Raw genomic sequence first — 19,322 nt, 5'->3', positions numbered from 1 at the left:
ATATTTTGTTTTATGTGTCATAAGACATTATCAGTACAACTATTGAACAACAGCAGGAAATGAATTCAAAAAACAGCAGTGCACATGCTTAAATTGTAATTTCTCTATGTATAAGTCATATGTTCATGGATTAAACTTATTGGGCTGAAATGAAAATTAATTAAAGTAAAATATAGCAGATAATTATTTAATACAATTGAGGATAACAATTTCTCAAACTTTTGGAATAGTAAGACATTCTGATTAAGGTTAGGTCTATGAAGTAATGCTTCAGCACTTTTTTTTATATAAATGTTCATATATATGGATATATGTAGTAGCTTAGCAATGGATCTAGTGGTTAGCGTTTTTGATTTCATGTTGTGATTTGTGATGTTTGATAAGGCAGATGTGGTCTTGATGTTCAGAGATACGTTTATTTATAGATCTTCCTCTTTGTTCAAAGTAATACAAGTTACATGAACATGGTACTTCATATATGGAAGGTAGCATCATTGGTGAGAGTTTGTCTTTTGGAGAAGGTAGCAAGTTGCGAATTTGGTCGATGGGTTTGTAAGTAGCAATGAGTTTACATTTTTTCATAATTTTTGCCAAACGTTCAGAGATGCCTTTAATACAGGGTTTCTCAAATTGTGTTCCACAGAACACTAGTGTTCCGTAGAAGGTGAATAGGTGTTTCACGAGAAGTTCTGAAATTTGTCATTTTAGTTTTCTAAGCATTTTTCATGAATAAATATTTTATAGTAAAAATATTCTGAGGAGAATAATATTCGTGAATATGTCGAAAAGCTCAGACCCAGAACACCTAATGACATCTGTGTATCGTTAATTTTCACACATCGAAACGTTTCAACATTTGGGAAAGGGAATAACGCTGTTTATGACGGGTCATAAAAATTGCCTGCAAGCCCATTACAACAATTGGTGTCTTATCTTCTGTTCTCAAAACTGAATGAAATGACATCTGTGTAGCAAACGTCAGTGACCAAGCAGCATATTTTTAAACATGGAAGTATTCATGAATTATTGTTAATTTTCACACATTGAAATCTTTCAACAATCGGGAAAGAGAATACCGTGGTTTATGACCGATCATAAAAATTGAAAGTTTATTTTCCACTTGGTTAGAGTATAATAAATTTAGTTTAATCCTTTATCCAAGTGTGAGCAAACAAAGTTTGCGCCTGAAAGTATCTTCAGGACTGGGTTAAGGTGGTACACACCAGGGCAACTCGTTGCAAAGGTGGAGCAAGCTACCAACACTCCTATCCTAGTATCTCCTATAATGCAAAACACATCTCCTTGCGGATATGTCTATTGTTATGCATTAAGGGAAGGGCCACTACCCAGACCGGTTTCGACCTTTATTGAGGTCTCTTCAGTGGGAGCCAGGCCCAAGTCGAGATATCAGGCAGAAGCATTAGCAGGTCATCTCCACCTATAGGAGATGACCTGCTAATGTGTTTTGCATTATAGGAGATACTAGGATAGGAGTGTTGGTAGCTTGCTCCACCTTTGCAACGAGTTGCCCTGGTGCGTACCACCTTAACCCAGTCCTGAAGATACTTTCAGGCGCAAACTTTGTTTGCTCACACTTGGATAAAGGATTAAACTAAATTTATTATATTATGATCATAAAAATTGCCTGCAAGCCGATTACAACAATGGGCGGCGTGTTCTCAAAACTGAACGAAATAACATCTGTGTTGCAAATATCAGTGACCAATCAGCAAGGAAGTATAAAGAAAATTTTTCCACTGAAATTGAAGATCAAGGTAATCGGTATCCGGTTCTCAAATCTATTAACCTCCCAACCGGCCGGTGTGGATGAAATATTCAACACTCCCTAGCTTTTTTCATGGATCAAAACTTCGTCGGCATTCTACCTTTTATCATGCCATTACCTTCCTCCACCGTTAATCTCATTACGGCTATTCCATAGCTTAACATGGATTAACTGTTGCTGAGTGATCTTTGTGTCCCCCTGTCTTTACATCTATTGTGTTGCTTAGAATTTCATTTACTGTCCTAAGTTATTTGACCTTTCTTGCCTCTAAAATGATTTATTGTCTCTCTTCCCAAAAATTGAAACGAATTTCACATATGCGAAAAAAATCAATCCTGAAATGACCACCGATCAGCTTTTGCAATGAATCTATTTAGTGATAGTAAATTTGGTGTATTTTATTCTACAAATCAGTGCACAGGAAGAGTTGCACTGATTATTCTTTCACTTTACGTATAATAATTGAATACTTTTTTTTTCGAATTTTCGAATGTTTGCTTTGAAAATATTATGTCAAATATTTATATTTTTAAATAATATTTATTGAAATAAATATGTCCTTTTTCTTTCGTTTCTAGCCAAATAGCATTATATGGATCATCACATTTCAGATTTAGATACGATTTTTTGTTATTCATAAAGATAAAATTAAAAAAAATGTTAAAATGCTAAATTGCATTAGTCGGTTTCCGATCATGTCTTTTTGGTTTCAAAAATTTATATCCAATGATATTTTAGCAGTGATTGTTTGCCTTCGTCATTTATTTATTTGTATTATGCATATTACGATAATATCTAGTGCATAACCTCGTAGATATGTTGAAAATATAATGTGAAAAATATCATATATGGAATGATTCAACATTTTTGCTCATTTTGAAGATTTTCTAATGCTTCCCCCCCTCCTTATTCTCTCTGGAACTGAATTGCATAACTACTCTAAATTTCTATACAGGTTTGAAAGCTTTTCTAGACAGCATTCAAAATCAATTACTTCATTTTACCATTTTGACAATAGATATATGACAATCAGATTGTATCGTGAAGCTTCTAATTCTGTTCTATTTATTTGTAATCTAAAACCAGCTGTTCTACTGTCTGCTGAAATTATGTGAAATTTTAGAAATAATATGCTATATTTTCACCATGCAAAATTGTTTATATGCATACCACACAAAAGAAAGTTCAGTAGTATTATTTGTGTTTGTTTTTCTTTAAAAAAATCTAAATATTACTTCTGTTGCTGGAAGCTATTTCTGAAATAATCTACATCTTCTAAATACTTGGTAAAGTTGAAGGCTTATTACTCTCAGTGCTATTGAGAAGAAAGGGGAGAACACCAAAATGCCTCAGGCTGTAGTGCAGAATATGTCAAGAATGTCTTGTTTCCTTTTCAATTGTTGATTACCTATATCCTAACAGAAATACTGATATTTCGTTTACACACGTATACATTATTTATGCCAAAATAATTGCTTAATTTATAATGATCAGTTTCACTTTTATTATCAAAAATTAGAAATTAAATCATACAATTATCTTGAAAAAGAGGATTTGAATTATTTTCAAAGAAAAGGTGCATATGCGTTTCATAATCTTCTTTTTTTTTTGGGGGGGGGGGTATAGACCTAATCAATCTGCGGATATTTCAGATAATTTATTTCATAAATCGTTCGCAAGACAGCTGTTACAAACGTAAATCACTTGGGGAACATACCCATTCATTTTAGTGTAAAAATAGTAGCAAAGGTTCGGTTACTTTAGATATGTAATCTAGAAGAAAATGTTATGTCTGCTGAGATTAGAATCTTATGTGAATAATTTTTCTGACATGATTTCTCTATTCGTTATAATGTAACCAATTTCCAGATTTTTTCCCTCCTGCAGACTCCGTGTTATATGCAGTGATTTCTTCTTTGTACTACAAGAAAAAAAATCAGATAACAGGAGAAAAATATGTAGTATTTTCTTTTCAAATGGCTGAATTTACAATGTTCTTTCTTTGTGTTTTGAAGAGAAAGTGCAAATGACTTTTTTCTTACTATTTTTGCCATTATAACATCTCATATAATTATAAGAGTGACAGTTTACCATTTTTCTCCCACACGAGAAACAGAAATAAGGTAGTAATAATATTGTTGATTCTGCCAAACTTCATTGTAGCAGAAATTTTTATCACAAAACTTTGTAATATATATATATATATATCTCCGACACAAGAAATTTGGAACCCATATCACATCAATGTTGAGTGTTGGCAAGGTGAAAATGTTCCCGTTATTATTTATATATTTCATTTATTAACTAGGGGGGCTATGCCCAACTCCCCGTGTTCCGGTATGGTAGGCCAGTTCTCCTTCAATTGTGATAACTCGAAAGGGGGTTCTGCCCCTGAATTCTGATGACTCGAATTTTGAAGACGTCACTCAGGGTAGCCGCTGAGTTTCAAAACGTTTCGATAAACATGACATAAAAAGACTTATCATTATATATATATATATATAGGGTAGATTTTATTTCATTATTTTTTTATTGTTTTGATGAAATACTTTACCTGGAATACTCTTTCCAGTTTCTCTGTGTCATAAAAAGAACTTAAAAATTAGCCTTCAAGATGAAAAAGAAACAGTGCATTCGGGTATCCCTCTATCAATATTTGTAGTCCTGAAAAGGACTGTTTTGATGGTCTTGAAAACAAACATTTTTTATTTCATACTGTTCAGAATTTAAAATTCTTGAACAGCGTGGAACACCTTGAAGCAAGGATAAACACACAAAGCAGTTTTACACTCAGGGCACCAGATTTTTGTTTCCTTTCTGATATTTTTTTATTACATACATAATATTTGCGTGCAGGTTTTTTTTTTATTAGCCGTTGGTGGTAGATTTTCGGGATAATGGTTGGAGTTAGCAGCGTTCAACCTCAGATGTCTGGCAGGATTTCCTGTTTTTCTGCTTGCTGAAGAAGGTGCATGTGCATGCAGCAATGCTTTCGCAATTTCTATTCTGTATTCTAGATATGTTATGGTAGACAAACATTTTTTCTTGTACAGGAGGAAACTGTTCCAAATAACAAAATCCAATACATGTCCAAAGACTTTTTTGTAATATTTTTTATGCTATTTCCTCATTACTGAGTAGAATGATAGCTGCTGATCGCACCTGTCGACTCTACCCATAGTGTCGTTGTATGCACACACACAGCAATGGGTTTTTCTTTCTTCAACCCATGCTTCTCCACGGATTCCGTTGATGGATTGTGCAGGGAAGACAGCAGAAAAACATCTTTTTTGTCTTTCCAACATAGTGCAAAGACTTTCCCTCGCTGATAAGTTTGGATTTCCCCCTTCGATAGCTTTTGTGAAGCCAGATCTGGAGGCATATCTCGCCTTTTTGCATTTACAGTACCATAACTATCTGTACAAAGCTGTAAAAGCAAATCAGCGAGTTCAGGACATATATATATAATAATTATCCATTATAATGCAGTAACCTTTCCCCAGTAAAGGGTCTAGTAACTGCATTACTGCACGCATCAACAAGGGGAGATCCGAATATTTATCATGCTCGATTACAGTTTGCTTTCCCGTATAAGGTTTGAAATCCCAAAGATATTCACTTTCCGATTCGCAAAGCATAAAAAATTTTACTCCATACTTTGCTTTCTTTTTGGGAATATACTGCTTACATTTCAGTCTACCTTTGAATGGCATAAGGCTTTCATCGATACTCAAGTCTCTCTCAAGAATGTAGAGTGATCTACATTTCTGATGGATTTTCATCAGAAAATCATAAATTTTGTTGAGGACTGGGCAAGGATGTGTTGCCTGATCGTATTCCTCATTATTCTGAAAATGCAAATACTTCATGATGAGACTGAATTGTTTTTCAGTCATAACATCACGAAACATTGGCGTGTTCAGAATCCAGTCTGTAGACCAATACATTTCGAGAGCGGGCTTTTGAAATGCATTTAGAAACTTCGGGTTTTCCACTTTCTTTATTCTGATATTGCATTTGAAGGATGACAGTGATTTTAAATATTAATTTCACCTATATCCGAATATCACATAATTTCCTGATTTATAATAATCAGGAAATATGTATATTGTCTGATTTATAATTTGCTAATTTATAATAATCACCACATAGTTTCAGTATCGAAAAATTAAAGTTATGTGGAACAATTACTAGAGAAAAATAACGAATTAAATAAAAACTGTACCTATGTTTCATAACAGTTTTCGGGTGTGTGATAGTAATGCAACGGGGGGGGGGGGGGTTAAACTATCAGAGGCGAAATAAAGTTCAATTCTACTGTAAAAATATGGAAATGAAATTTCACATTTGATATACATATTTTGAATGATAAAAATAAGCAAATGTATCGCTTACTTTAAAAATTGGAGAATAAAATATCTGAATTATGCAGAAAATATAAATTTAAATCATAACTGTTAATTTCATTTTGTAATGACCAATTATACAAGGAAACCAAGAAAGTGAAAGTACAGATTACTATACAACATGAAGAAAAAATTTAGTAATATGATTAAAGAATTTCATGTTATTCTCTATAAAGCAAAGTTGCTCAAGCGTGTCCTAAAGGAAACGTGGGAAGTATTATTCGATTTCGATGGTTTTGTACAAAATTAAAAATAATATAATCTGGAACGTCGGCAGCCGGTTTTCTTTTCTTTTTTTAAAAGAATATTTCAAATAATTATCGTGAATTAATTTCTTCGAGAACAAAGAAAAATCTTTCGTCTAGTAAGCGATTAGAAAAAATTAGCGCAAAAAAATAAAAAATTAAATTGGTTCTCCAAGGTAAGGCAATATTTAAGTGAAGAAATTATGCAAGACCTTTATTTTGTCCAGAAATTAAAATTGTATTGTACAATAAAAAGAGAAAACAAAAATATAAATAATTTCTCTATTTTTAGTCTATCATATATAACTAAAATCCAGTTAACCAACATGGAACAAGAAAGTCCGTTTCTTGTTAGAGGCAACTAAGAGGCAGCTACAAACAGGAGATAATCCGATTAACCATTCTCTTCTGCGTGAGGGTTTATCACACCTTCTAATGGACATGACAGTCAAATTGCACTTCTTATCCAGGTTCTTTCAACAGGTGGGCTGAAACATATCCAGATTTAGTTGGACGTCTATAGACGTCCTAGCCGGTAGGGAGGTTAATACTGAATACTTTCTTCGCAAGTTCGTATTGCAGTGTGTAAGCGCTTGTTCTGAAACCGGAGTGCCGTGATTTTTTTAAAAGTAATAGGAATACAGAGTTAAAATTAATATGAATAAGAGACAAGGCACTTTGTTTAATTTTGGTATTAAGAAATCTCTTATATTGAGGGTGTTTGTGACGAAACAGATAGTGAGTCATCCACCTCAAGCCTACAAAGATCTTCGGGATGTACAATAGGAGGGGAAAATGCCAGCACACAGGAGAAAATGTCTGCATTCACTTGTAAGTACTTATAATAATATTATAAATATATTTGGTGATCAGAATGGGATATGTCAATGAAAATCAGCACAAATTAATTTAATGATGTTTGCCTGAAGAAACTATGACACTACAACATTTCATCAGTCCAGTGATTGATAACTAGATTGATAGTCAACATGCCACACTGTATACATAAATATACTAATACTCTTTATGATTATGCCATAATTAATTATTAATACTTATGTTAATGTATGAACTTTAAAAAAATTTGGAAAGGTATTTACGAGTGAATTTCTTGGGACCGGGCCCTCGGAAAAAAAAAAAATCGGCTAACGCCTTTTTATTCCCTATATAGGGAGGCGAGGCGACTTTTAAAAAAAATAATTCTTCTTACTCTTTTAACTACTTTTATAATTAATATCTGATTTATTTCGAACTGTTTAATTTTTGTTACTGAACATTTTATCAAATCATTCTTATTACAATTGCTTTTACATTATTTGATACAGTTTAGTACTTTTCTTACAAGTATTGTTACAATTCATATTTACTTTTGTGTGTTGCAGTCTTTTTTTACTATTTTGCATTATTCATTTACTTTTATATTATTCGACATTTCTTATTTATAATCTTATTGTTTTTCATACTAAAGTTACCTTTACAACACAATTCTATTTGTTTTTATTATAGCTCTGACAAATATTGGAATTTGAATATTATTGAAAAAATACCCATGGATTCTTGTTTAAAGACAGAAACTTTAACACAAGGAGGAGCAAGTACTTCTGCTGACACATCTACTCATATGATTGGAGAAGATATGGAATTTCAAACTGTGGTTTCTTCAAAAGCTAATATTAAAGAACAAGAGTCATCTAAGAACAGACCAAAACGGAAGTACCATGGAAGTTATTTAAATTATGGATTTACGTGTATTAGCAATACACATGCTCCTGATGTTTTGTGTAATAAAATACTAGTAAACAGTTCTTTGGCTCCAGCTAAATTTAGAAGGCACTTCGAAACGAAACACACTGATTACAAAGGAAAAGATATACACTTTTTTTAAGAGATGACGTGACCCGCTAGAAAAATCTAAACTTTAAATGGCTACAATTGCTATAACTGAAAATGCAACAGAGGCGTCTTTTCGTGTGAGTTACCGCATTGCACTTCATGGTGAAGCTCATACAATTGGTGAGACGCTCATTAAGCCTTGTGTGAAAGACATTGTATCATGCATGTTAAACGAGCACGTTGCTAAAAAAAATAGATGCAGTACAATTATCAAATAATACTGTTTCACGCCGCTTCAAAGATCTTTCTGCTCACATAGAAAAAGAGCTAATTCATCGACTTAGACTGCAGTGAATATTCATTGCAAATGGATGAATCTACAGATGTCGCAGGACTCGCTGTATTACTAGTGTTTGTTCGTTACATATTTGATAAAAGTATTGAAGAATATTTACTCATGTGCGAATATCTACAAGAAAAAACTACCGGAGAAAATATATTCAACTATATCAATAATTATATTACAAAACAGGAAATTGGTCGGGAGAAGTGTATTGATATTTGTACAGATGGTGCTCAAGCAATGGTAGAAGGGAGTTGTAACACGTATCCTGCAAATAGCTACAAGAGCCACCAAAAGTCATTGTGTTTTGCATAGACAAGCACTAATAACAAAACGAATTCCTACATATTTAAAAACTATTTTGGATGAAGCCGTAAAAATGATCGACTATGTAAAATCTCGACCACTTCAATCCAGATTATTTAAAATTTTGTGCGATGACATGGGTAGTGCACATAACGCACTTTTATAACATAGTGAAGTAAGATGGCTATCCACAGGAAAAGCATTATTGAAGCTTTTTGAACTTCATAGTGAGTTAATGGTCTCCTTGATGTCACATAATTTAGGACAAAATTTTTTTGAATTATTAAGAAATTCTTCATGGTTGATGAGTCTTGCGTATCTGGCAGATATTTTTACAAAGTGCAATGAAATTAACTTATCATTACAAGGAAAGAATATTACAATTTTTAATACAAGAGATAAAATTGCATCTTTTGATAAGAAGTTGCAATTCTGGATTTCTACAGTTGAACAGATTAATTTTGATTGTTTTCCCACCTTGCATGAATTTTTGACTGAAATAAATTCTAAAGTAAATGAAGAAGTATCTAACGTAATTTTAGAACACATGCATGACATGCAATCAACCCTTTTGCAATATTTTCCAAAATCCAGTGAGGACAATTCCTGGGTTCTGAATCCATTTACAGTGACAGCTAAGCCAGCAGGCTTTAGCACAAGTGACTATGAAAATGTAATTGACTTAATTAGTGACTGATTTAAAACAAAAATACAAGGAACTGCCAATAAATGATTTCTGGACAAGCGTGTCAAAACTAGCTATTCTTGTTTTACTTCCTTTTACAACGACATGCTTATGTGAGGCTGGATTTTCATATTATGCTGCAATCAAATCAAAGTCCAGGAACAGATTCGACGCTACACCAAATATGAGAATTCAACTTTCTAATATTGTGCCTGATATCAAAAGAATTTGTAATTCAAAGACCCAAAAACTTCGGAGTCATTAAGAACTTAATTTGCAATATACGTTTTACTATTTTTATGTGTTTTGTTTTTACTAATTAACATTTGACAATAAATGATTATTTTTTCTTAACGCTTAGATTTACTCATTTATTTTATTTATATTTAACCTAAAAAACCAGCACACAGGAGAAAAAGTCTCCATTCACTCGTAAGTACTTATAATAATATTATAAATTTTTGGTGATCAGAATGGGATACGTCAATGAAAATCAGCACAAATTAATTTAATAATGGTTTAATTGATGTTTAATTAATTATTAATTAACTTCCAATAGTTAATAATTAATTAGCAATTATTAATTAACAATAAAATATGCTAATTACCAATTAATTATTAATTAATACATTACAAAATAACCAAGGTGTTCCGTGAACATTTCAGGATTTGTTAAGTGTTCCGTCGTAGAAAAAGATTGAGAAACCCTGCTTTAATATATGGTATAGGAGTCCTGTGGGCTTCTTCTTGTCTGGGTTGATTTGTAGGATAGTAGTTAATTATTTTCGGGTTGTTATTGGATATAATCCAATAACAACCCCAACAACCAACAATTTGGCTATGCTACATCAATGATGTCTTTGCAGTTTGGAGTCACATAGAACCTGAACTCTACTAATTTCTACAAAAAATCAACACCCTGCATCCTCGTATCAAGTTCACACTAGAAAAATAATCATCAAAGGGTATTTTGTTTCTTGATGTACACATCCAGCATAAACAATATGGATCCATTTCCACTTCTATCTACTGAAAATGAACTTTTTCAGGTTGTTATATCCATAATACATCAGCTCACCGTCATCTCAAAAATATGAGATCATAAAATCTTTAGTATCCAGAGCACACAAGATGTGTTCTTCTGAAGAATCTCAAAAACAAGAATTGGAAATTATCAAAGAAACAGCCCAGAGGACTACTATACCATATATTAAAGGCATCTCTGAATGTTTCGCAAATATTATGAAAAAATATCAACTCACTGCTACTTACAAACCCATCAATCAAATTCACAACTTGCTGCCTTCTCCAAAAGACAAACTCTCAACATTGACGCTACTTTGCGTTGAAGTACCATGTTCATGTAACTTGTCTTACTTTGAACAAAGAGGAAGATCTATAAATAAATGTAAATAAACGTCTCTGAAAATCAAGACCACATCTGCTTTATCAAACATCACAAATCTGGCCTTGTGCAACATGGAATCAAAAAAATGCTAACCACTAGATTCCATTGCTAAGCTACTACACAGATCCATATACACACACACACACACACACACACACACACACACACACACACACACACACACACACACACACACACACACACACACACACACTAGGGGGAGGATACTCCCCCTCTGGTCCCCCCCCATGTTCTGGACTAGTAGGCCAGTTCTGCATGAATTCTGATGACTCGACACTCAGGGACTACCCTGAGTGTTGAGTCTTCAATGTGGGGGACTCTCATGTCTAATGATACATAAGACAAAATATTTAGATAATAAAAGTTATTTACTGTGGCATACGTGTCATTCTATAGTTATGGATACACCCCCCCCCCCCAGATTAAGGGTCAAAGCTGTATAATTGAGAGGAGACCTACACAACATAGCCTTTAAAGGAATGTAGAGAACTGACCAGGGCTTCTGACCTAATGTCCAATCCTCACCTTCTCGTGATGCACCCTGTTGGGTATCTACTTGGATATTGAACGAACAAGGATGGGCTGGCAATTTGGGATTTAGCCGACCAAATTGTATTCTTATTGGGTAAACCAAAATAAAAAATGATGGTACAATATGACAAAATTTCATGCCGGCTGGGACATTGCCCGGTTAAACAAGCCCCCGTTGTTTTCACCAAGGAACCAGGGCGAACAGCGAAAAGTCAGCTACTGGAACAAATCTGAAAACACACCCCAACTCAACATCACCAGAGTTAACGATTGGTACTATCAACATAAGAAGCCTGAATGGCAAAGAAATGGAGCTAGCTGAGGAATTAGATAAGTACCAGATCGACATAATAGGGGTGACTGAAAAAAAAAGAAAAACTGGTGAGATCTTTCTGAGCAATAAATACAAAATGTTATATTCAGGCAATGACAATCAAGGAAAAGAAGGAGTAGCCATAGTATTCAACACAAAATACGAGGCTAATCTTCTTGAATGGCAGTCAGTCTCAAGTAGAGTAATGTGGACAAATATGAGAATGGGGAACTGGACAATGAGACCTATTTGTGCTTATGCTCCCACAGAAGGTTGTACTAAGGTAGAAGTGGAGGAATTTTTTGAGGCTTTAGAAAAAGCAACTGACATAATAAAAAAGGAAAAGTTGGTCCTTGTTGGGGATCTAAACATCAGAGTAGAAAATGATTGGGAGACATACAAAAATATTTTGGGAAAATTTGGAGAAAAGAGCAAAGCTAATAATAATGGCAAATATTTGTTGGATTTCTGCTCAGGACATGGACTGGTTATTACTAACACAATGTTCCAACAGAAAAAAGTGCACAAATTCACATGGAGAGAAGAGGCAAGGAATAAGAAAAGTCTCATTGACTATGTTATTGTTGATAGTGATGTTTTCTCCCTGGTGCAGGACACCAGAGTGTACAGAGGATTTGAAATTGGAAGTGATCACTATTTAGTCTTGAGCAGGATAAAATTGAATTTCATATTGAAAAGAATAGCATGTAAGAAAGTTTTAAACGGAATAAAAGTTGAGCAGCTCTAAGATGTGAACTGTAGACGAAAATACACAAAGATTATTGAAGAAAAAATGAAAGAGTTTGAGAACAGGAATCAAACCTTGGAGATTCAGTGGCAAGCCTTGAAGAAAGCACTGATTGATTCAGCTAGAGAGGCATGTGGTGAAGTTGTCTGCAAGGATAGAAAAATCAGAACCCCATGGTGGACACAGGAAGTTAAAGAGGCAGTGAAGGAAAAGAAGAAAGCATATGAAAAGTTCCTGGCAAATAAGTCAGCTTGTGCTCTTAGAGAATACAGAGACAAATGTAAGAAAGCTAAACACTGTGTAAAACTAGCTAAACAAAAGTCATGGGAGCACTTTGGCAAGAATATAGAAAATAAATATCAAGAAGGTGGCAAAGTATCTGGAGGTTGTTGAAGAAGCTTAGGAATGGAGGAAAGAGTGCTGTAAAAGGAGTTAGAGATCATAAAGGTGACATGAAAACGGGAGAAAAAGATATCCTTGAAGTATGGAGTAATTACTTTGAAAAACTGCTAAATGAAACAAGCACTGATGACAGCACAATGGTAAAAAACATTGACCAGGCATGCAGTCAGGAATACATATCCATACTTGAAGAAGAAAAAGCCATCAGAGGCTTGAAATGTGGAAAGGCAGCAGGAGTAAATGATATTCAACCAGAAATGCTGAAGTATGGTGGTGTAAAAGTCTTACAGTGCCTGCACTGCATAGTTCAGAAAGCCTGGACAGAGGGATGAATTCCTGATGATTGGAGTAGAGCTCTCATAGTACCCATATATAAAAAGGGAAATAAAACTGAATGTGAGAATTACAGAGCTATTTCCCTACTGAGTGTTCCTAAGATCTATGCAAGTATACATGAGAAACGGTTGAGAAGAACTGTGGAAGAAAAGCTTGGTGAAGAATAAGCTGGATTCAGGTCAAACAGAGGCTGTCAGGATCAGATCTTCACTTTACGACAAATAGTGGAGAAATCATGGGAATATAACAAAGATCTTCATGACTTATTTTTCACGGTATTAACACCACCACAAACACTTTTATCAACAAAGATGTTTTATAACGCTAATATTTCGCTGATTTTCAACTCAGCATCATCAGAGCACAACACACATGTAAACGTGACAGTGAGTGAGTGAAACAATATAATTGCAAAAGACAAAAGATCTAAAGTCCTATTTTTGGCGCACTCTAATGGGAAAAAAAAAAAAAAAAAAAAAAAAAAAAAAAAAAAAAAAAAAACGCAGTTATCCAGGAGTTTTTCTTAGGATAACCGTCTCACAAATTTTTGGCAAATTAATGCAAGCATATTTGTTAAGGTTGGGAGAATTCTTCAAAGCCATTGCTGACTCAAAAAATAATCTTTCAGATCTATAACAACTCCTAAATAGCACATTCGTTTTCCTCCATCTAATCCTGTGTGAAGGAGTGTCCAAAGCATGGTCTGCCAGTCCCGACTTGCCATAGTAATAGTAGCGAATGTATCTTTCATGTTCTTCCAGGCGGATGTTCACTGATCTTCCTGTATGCCCATAATAGGCCAAAGTACAGTCACACGGTACTTCATACACCCCTGGGTGTGCTAAAGGATGAAGTTTATCCTTTGGCGAGCGGATCAGAGTTGCCAGCTTGACATGAGGTTTGAAGGTGGTGCGAAGGCCATGTTTCAACAATACTTTAGCTATCTTTTCCGATGTACCTCTGATATAGGGAATAGAAATGGTCATGTTGTATTCTTGTGTATTAGGGGAGGGCAGAGTAATGGGCCTATGTAGTATTTTATCTATTTTGTAGGGATTGTAGCCGTTGGTTAAGAACGCATGCCGCAGGTACTGGAGTTCAGTGGTCAGAGCTGTATCGTTAGAACAAATGGCTCTGGCTCTGTGTGTAAGTGTTTTTAAAATGCCGTACTGGATGATGATGTGATTGTTTATGTAGGTATCTTCCTGTGTGTGTGTAGGCTTTCTGTAAATAGAAAAAGATAGTGATCCATCTGAAAGGTGGGTGACTAATGTGTCAAGAAATGGTAAACAGTTATTTGATTCTTTTTCTACTGTGAAGTGAATTTTGGGGTGTTGGCTGTTTAGGTAGGCGACAAAAGCATCCAAAGTGTCTTGTCCATGGGGCCAGATGGCAAACAAATCATCTACATAGCGCAACCACACTTGTGGCTTGTATGTAGCTGTGGTAAGTACTTTGTTTTCAAAGTGTTCCATGTAAAAATTTGCTAACGGGGGAGAGAGGGGGGAACCCATAGCAGTACCATTAATCTGTTTGTAGAATTCCCCCCCCCCCATGTAAAGTAACCTGCATTCATGGTAAATTGAAATAATTCAAAAATATCTGGGGGAAATTTAGACTTGATTAAATCAAGAGTGTCTATAAGTAGTACATTGGTAAATAAGGAGGTGACATCGAAACTAACCATTATGTCTGAATTTTTTAGGATTAGATTTTTAACCAGTGTTTTGAAATGGATTGAATTTTTTACAAAAGTAGAGGAGTTGCCAGTAAGAGGGGCAAACGACTTAGCTAAATGCCGGGCCAGTTTATATGTGGGACTATCTATGCTATCAACTATGGGGCGTAGGGGAATATTAGTTTTGTGGATTTTTGGTAATCCATAAATACGAGGTGTTTTAACATGAATTGGTTTTATTTTCCTGATGATTTCTTTGGGCCATGATGTCACTTTTTTCAGTAATTTTCGGACTTTTTTCTTTTGCGACATCGTAGGGTCTCGATGTATAATTTGATATGTGGAACTGTCACATATGAGATCTTGCATTTTTCTGTTATACTCTTCTTTATTCATGATAACTGTCGCATTTCCTTTATCGGCTTTTGTAATAATAATATTTTTATTATTATATAACTTTTTTAGGGCAGTTATTTGCTTACGTAGCATATTGCTTTTTGGAGGCTTAGCCTTGTTTATAATACTTGCTATGTCTAGTCGCACGTTATTGACCACTGCTGGTGGAAGATCGTGGATACCCCGTTCTACTTTCATCATAATTTCGCTAGAGGGCGCCAAAAATAGGACTTTAGATCTTTTGTCTTTTGCAATTATATTGTTTCACTCACTCACTGTCGCGTTTACATGTGTGTTGTGCTCTGATGATGCTGAGTTGAAAATCAGTGAAATATTAGCGTTAATAAAACATCTTTGTTGATAAAAGTGTTTGAGGTGTTGTTAATACCGTGAAAAATAAGTCATGAATAACCATCAACACCTAAGCTTATCTGTTAGATAACAAAGATCTGTATTTAAGTTTTGTAGATCTGGAAAAAGCATATGAAAAGGTTCCAAGAGAGAAGCTATTCAATATGCTACAGTTATATGGTGTCAATGGGGCATTATATCAAGCAATACTTAGTCTTTATTTGAGTTGTAAGTCAGCAGTTAGAATTGAAGGACGTACAGGAAGATGGTTTAATGTTAAATCTGGTGTGAGACAAGGATGTACATTATCCCCTCTGTTATTCATCATCTATATGGATCATATTATGAAGGAAAGTGGTATATAACATGATATCAAAATTGGAGATGTTAACGTCAGCTCTTTGCTTTATGCGGATGATGTTATCTTCTAAATAAATCCGCTACAAGTCTGCAAGATTCTCTGACTAAATTGAATAACTGTTGTAATAGATATGATATGAAGGTCAGCAATAAAAAGACAAAGACAATGAAAATAGGCAGAATCACTGAAAATGTCAACTGTGTTGTGAATGGAGAACCTGTGGAACAAGTAAAACATTTCAGCTACTGAGGCATGAATTTTAGTGAAGATGGTAAATTCAATATAGAAATAGACAACAGAATCAGCAAAGCTGGTATGGAGGGAAGTCAATTGAATAAATTCATATGGAATAAGAGAGAAATTAGTTGAAACACTAAATTAGCTGTATACAAGACAGTGTTCAAACCAGTTTTAATTTATGGATCTGAGAGCTGGGTCAGAAGTAAAACACATGACCAAAGACTAGAGACCGCAGATATGAGAGTCCTGAAAACGAGGATATTAGGAAAGAACTTGACATTGTCAGCATCCAGGAATGCGTTAGCAGAGCTAATCTCAGGTGGTATGGTCACTTAAACAGAATGGGCAAAGAAAGATTAGCAAAACAAGTGTTCTCTGCCAGGTTGGCAGGAAAACGACCCAGAGGAAGACCAAGATATAGGTGGATTGATACGGTACAAAGTGCCTTAGACGATAGAAATACAGGGTGTTCGGGATAAATTTGACAGTTTCGTAAGGAAAAAGAAAATCTTCTTTGTATCTATTAAATTTAATGAATTGACAAAAAAACATTACAGGCAGAGTTAATTACAATACTATCAACAAGATTTACTCAAAATAACCACCATTAGCATCGATCACAGCTTCAATTCTGCTTCGGAACCTCGAACAAGCTGATGCTACAGTCTCCCTGGGAAGGGCCGCAAAAACTGTTTTAATTTTATCCATTAACTGGGCTTTTGTATTACTGGAAGTGCGATTGGTGTCTTTTTCAACTGCGCCCCATACAAAATAATCCATGGGGTTAAGGTCTGGGGAGTTTGGAGGCCAAACATTTGGACTGGTGAAGTCGTAGAAATTTTCAGACAACCATTTTTGACTTTTCCCAGAGGTGTGGCAAGGGGCCGAATCCTGCTGCCATACATACGGCCTACCATTGGCTACCCTTGTTATCCAGGGCTTGACTACAGTTAGCAACTCCACGAACAAAGCCCGAATTCCAATGCCAGGGTTCTTCAACACCTGTTCCTGCAGATTTGCGAGGAATTCTGCTGTACGAACGCAATCAGATCGTCTGCTAGGGATCTTTCTTCTTGCTACATCCTCGTAGTCACCATTGCAAGTCTCTAGTTCATGCCTGATTGTTTTTACTGTATTCAGGGAGCATTGGGCAGCAGTCGTAATATCCTTATTTTGATGGCGGGCACGAATCATCATGATACAAGTTATTCTCTTCCATGATTCAGGTGGGTTCCAGCTATCCATCCTTTCTGACATCTTGTATATGAATGAAGAAGGGTCCAAACTTTTAAATGAAGAGAAGTGTGTGTTAATACATGTAACTTACGGAAAAATATAATTAATTATAAATATGTCAAATTTATCCCGAACACCCTGTATAAGATCTGATAATGTTGAAGTCTTGACAAGTAACAGACTGATTTGGAGGAAAATTGTAGATAGGAAGTTAGTAATGATGTAATTTTTTTCATGTAGCACTATCATATCCTGTACACCCCTTGAAGGTAAATGGCAGGAATTTGGTGATGATGATGATGATATATATATAATAGCTGATTTTCCCAGCAAAAAATACTAAATTATGTATGGCATGATCTTGACTAAAAGTTCTGGTCAACTCATTTCCAATGTTCCAACAATAATGCAGTTTAACATTTATTAAAACTAAACTTAACACACTCCCCTCCTCATCCTGCAAAAAACTTGTGCAATGTTATAATAATTAGAATTAGGATTCTAATATAGAAAATTAACTTATACATGTGTGTGTTTATCACTTTGCTTATTGCAGATCGCTGCTATAAGTCAACATTTTAAGTATAACAAACTACAATCAGCAAACTCATAGAGTTTGCTGATTGTACCGAGAAAATCAGACTTCAATTATGGATGCTATGCAATTAATAAATTAATACCTACCCTGTCTACTGTGTGCATATGCTACAGACTTTAAACTTTCAACAGTTGGGGGTACTGGAGGAAGTTCTCTCAGTTCCAAATGGGCATATGGCAATGATGAGGTGGTGGCAGTGGTAGCGGTACCACTAACAGACTTTTGACCAGGTCCTAATCCAATTTCAGCATATGTTTGTTCATCTTCAGGAACTAATGCATAATGATCCTCATCTTGAACAGCCTGTTCATATGTAGAAACAAACTAAACAATAAATACAGTCATCTCTAAAATATTCAATTTGGGAAACTAATTTGTTGGTCAGCTAATCGAGAGTATAGTTAACTGAATGTATGGTTTTTCTAGTGTAGTACTCTTCTAAGAGTTAAGAATTGTTATTTAAGGGTTTCATTATTTGAGAACTTGATAATCAAGAAATTACATAATTAGGAATATTGTAAAAAAATATTTAATATATCAGTTTTTCTAATGAAGAGTTTATTATCAAATCAGTACATATAAAAGGCGCATTTTGATTTAAAAAAAGGACAAGTGGACTGTCACTTATAGCAGACCTTATTATAACAAACTTCCACATCTTTGAAACTTCATAGGTACAATGCTCTTATAAAGGAAATTTACTATGGCAAACAAACCACTCTATAGTAAACTATTCCTGTAGTTTCTGAGTTTGCTATTATGAGATTCACCTATATTACTGTCACTATAAATTTTTGAACCTTATAATTAAAAATTAATCTCTAATCTGCATTCGGTCAACACACACTCATGAGCCAAAACATTATGACCACCTCCCTGTAGCATGAAGTCTTCTGCCAAGATAACTACTTGCACCCATCTTGGCACTGATACCATTAGACCAAAAAGTGTTCTGAGGTATTCTGGACCAACTAGACAGAGGAGATCGGTGCCTGAGTGAGGTACTGGAGTCAACCAGCAGTTGCTGCATTCTACAAATGTTCAATGGAATTCAAATAAGGGGCATTAGGCAGATAGGGGAGAACACAGAATGCTTGGA

At 34.7% G+C, this 19,322-nt stretch overlaps 1 protein-coding gene across 3 annotated transcripts in view; it reads right to left on the bottom strand.

Moving 5' to 3' along the window:
- LOC150107486 (uncharacterized) overlaps positions 1-19,322 on the bottom strand; it is a 156,935-nt gene that overhangs the window by 19,886 nt on the left and 117,727 nt on the right. For 2 of the 3 annotated variants that reach the window (XM_090391333.1, XM_090391335.1), the window contains exon 9: positions 18,310-18,547. In XM_090391333.1, the coding sequence (XP_090247459.1) occupies positions 18,310-18,547 (238 nt within the window). The remainder of the gene's footprint in view (positions 1-18,309; positions 18,548-19,322) is intronic. The other variant, XM_090391336.1, reaches the window with a different exon arrangement.

This window comes from Typopeltis vanoorti, chromosome 4, assembly GCF_054136105.1.
Source record: "Typopeltis vanoorti isolate ZY-2024b chromosome 4, IOZ_Tvanoo_1.0, whole genome shotgun sequence".
Classification (NCBI taxonomy): Eukaryota; Metazoa; Arthropoda; class Arachnida; order Uropygi; family Thelyphonidae; genus Typopeltis; species Typopeltis vanoorti.
Note: the sequence above shows the minus strand (reverse complement) of the source record. Positions and strands in the feature narration are given on the sequence as shown.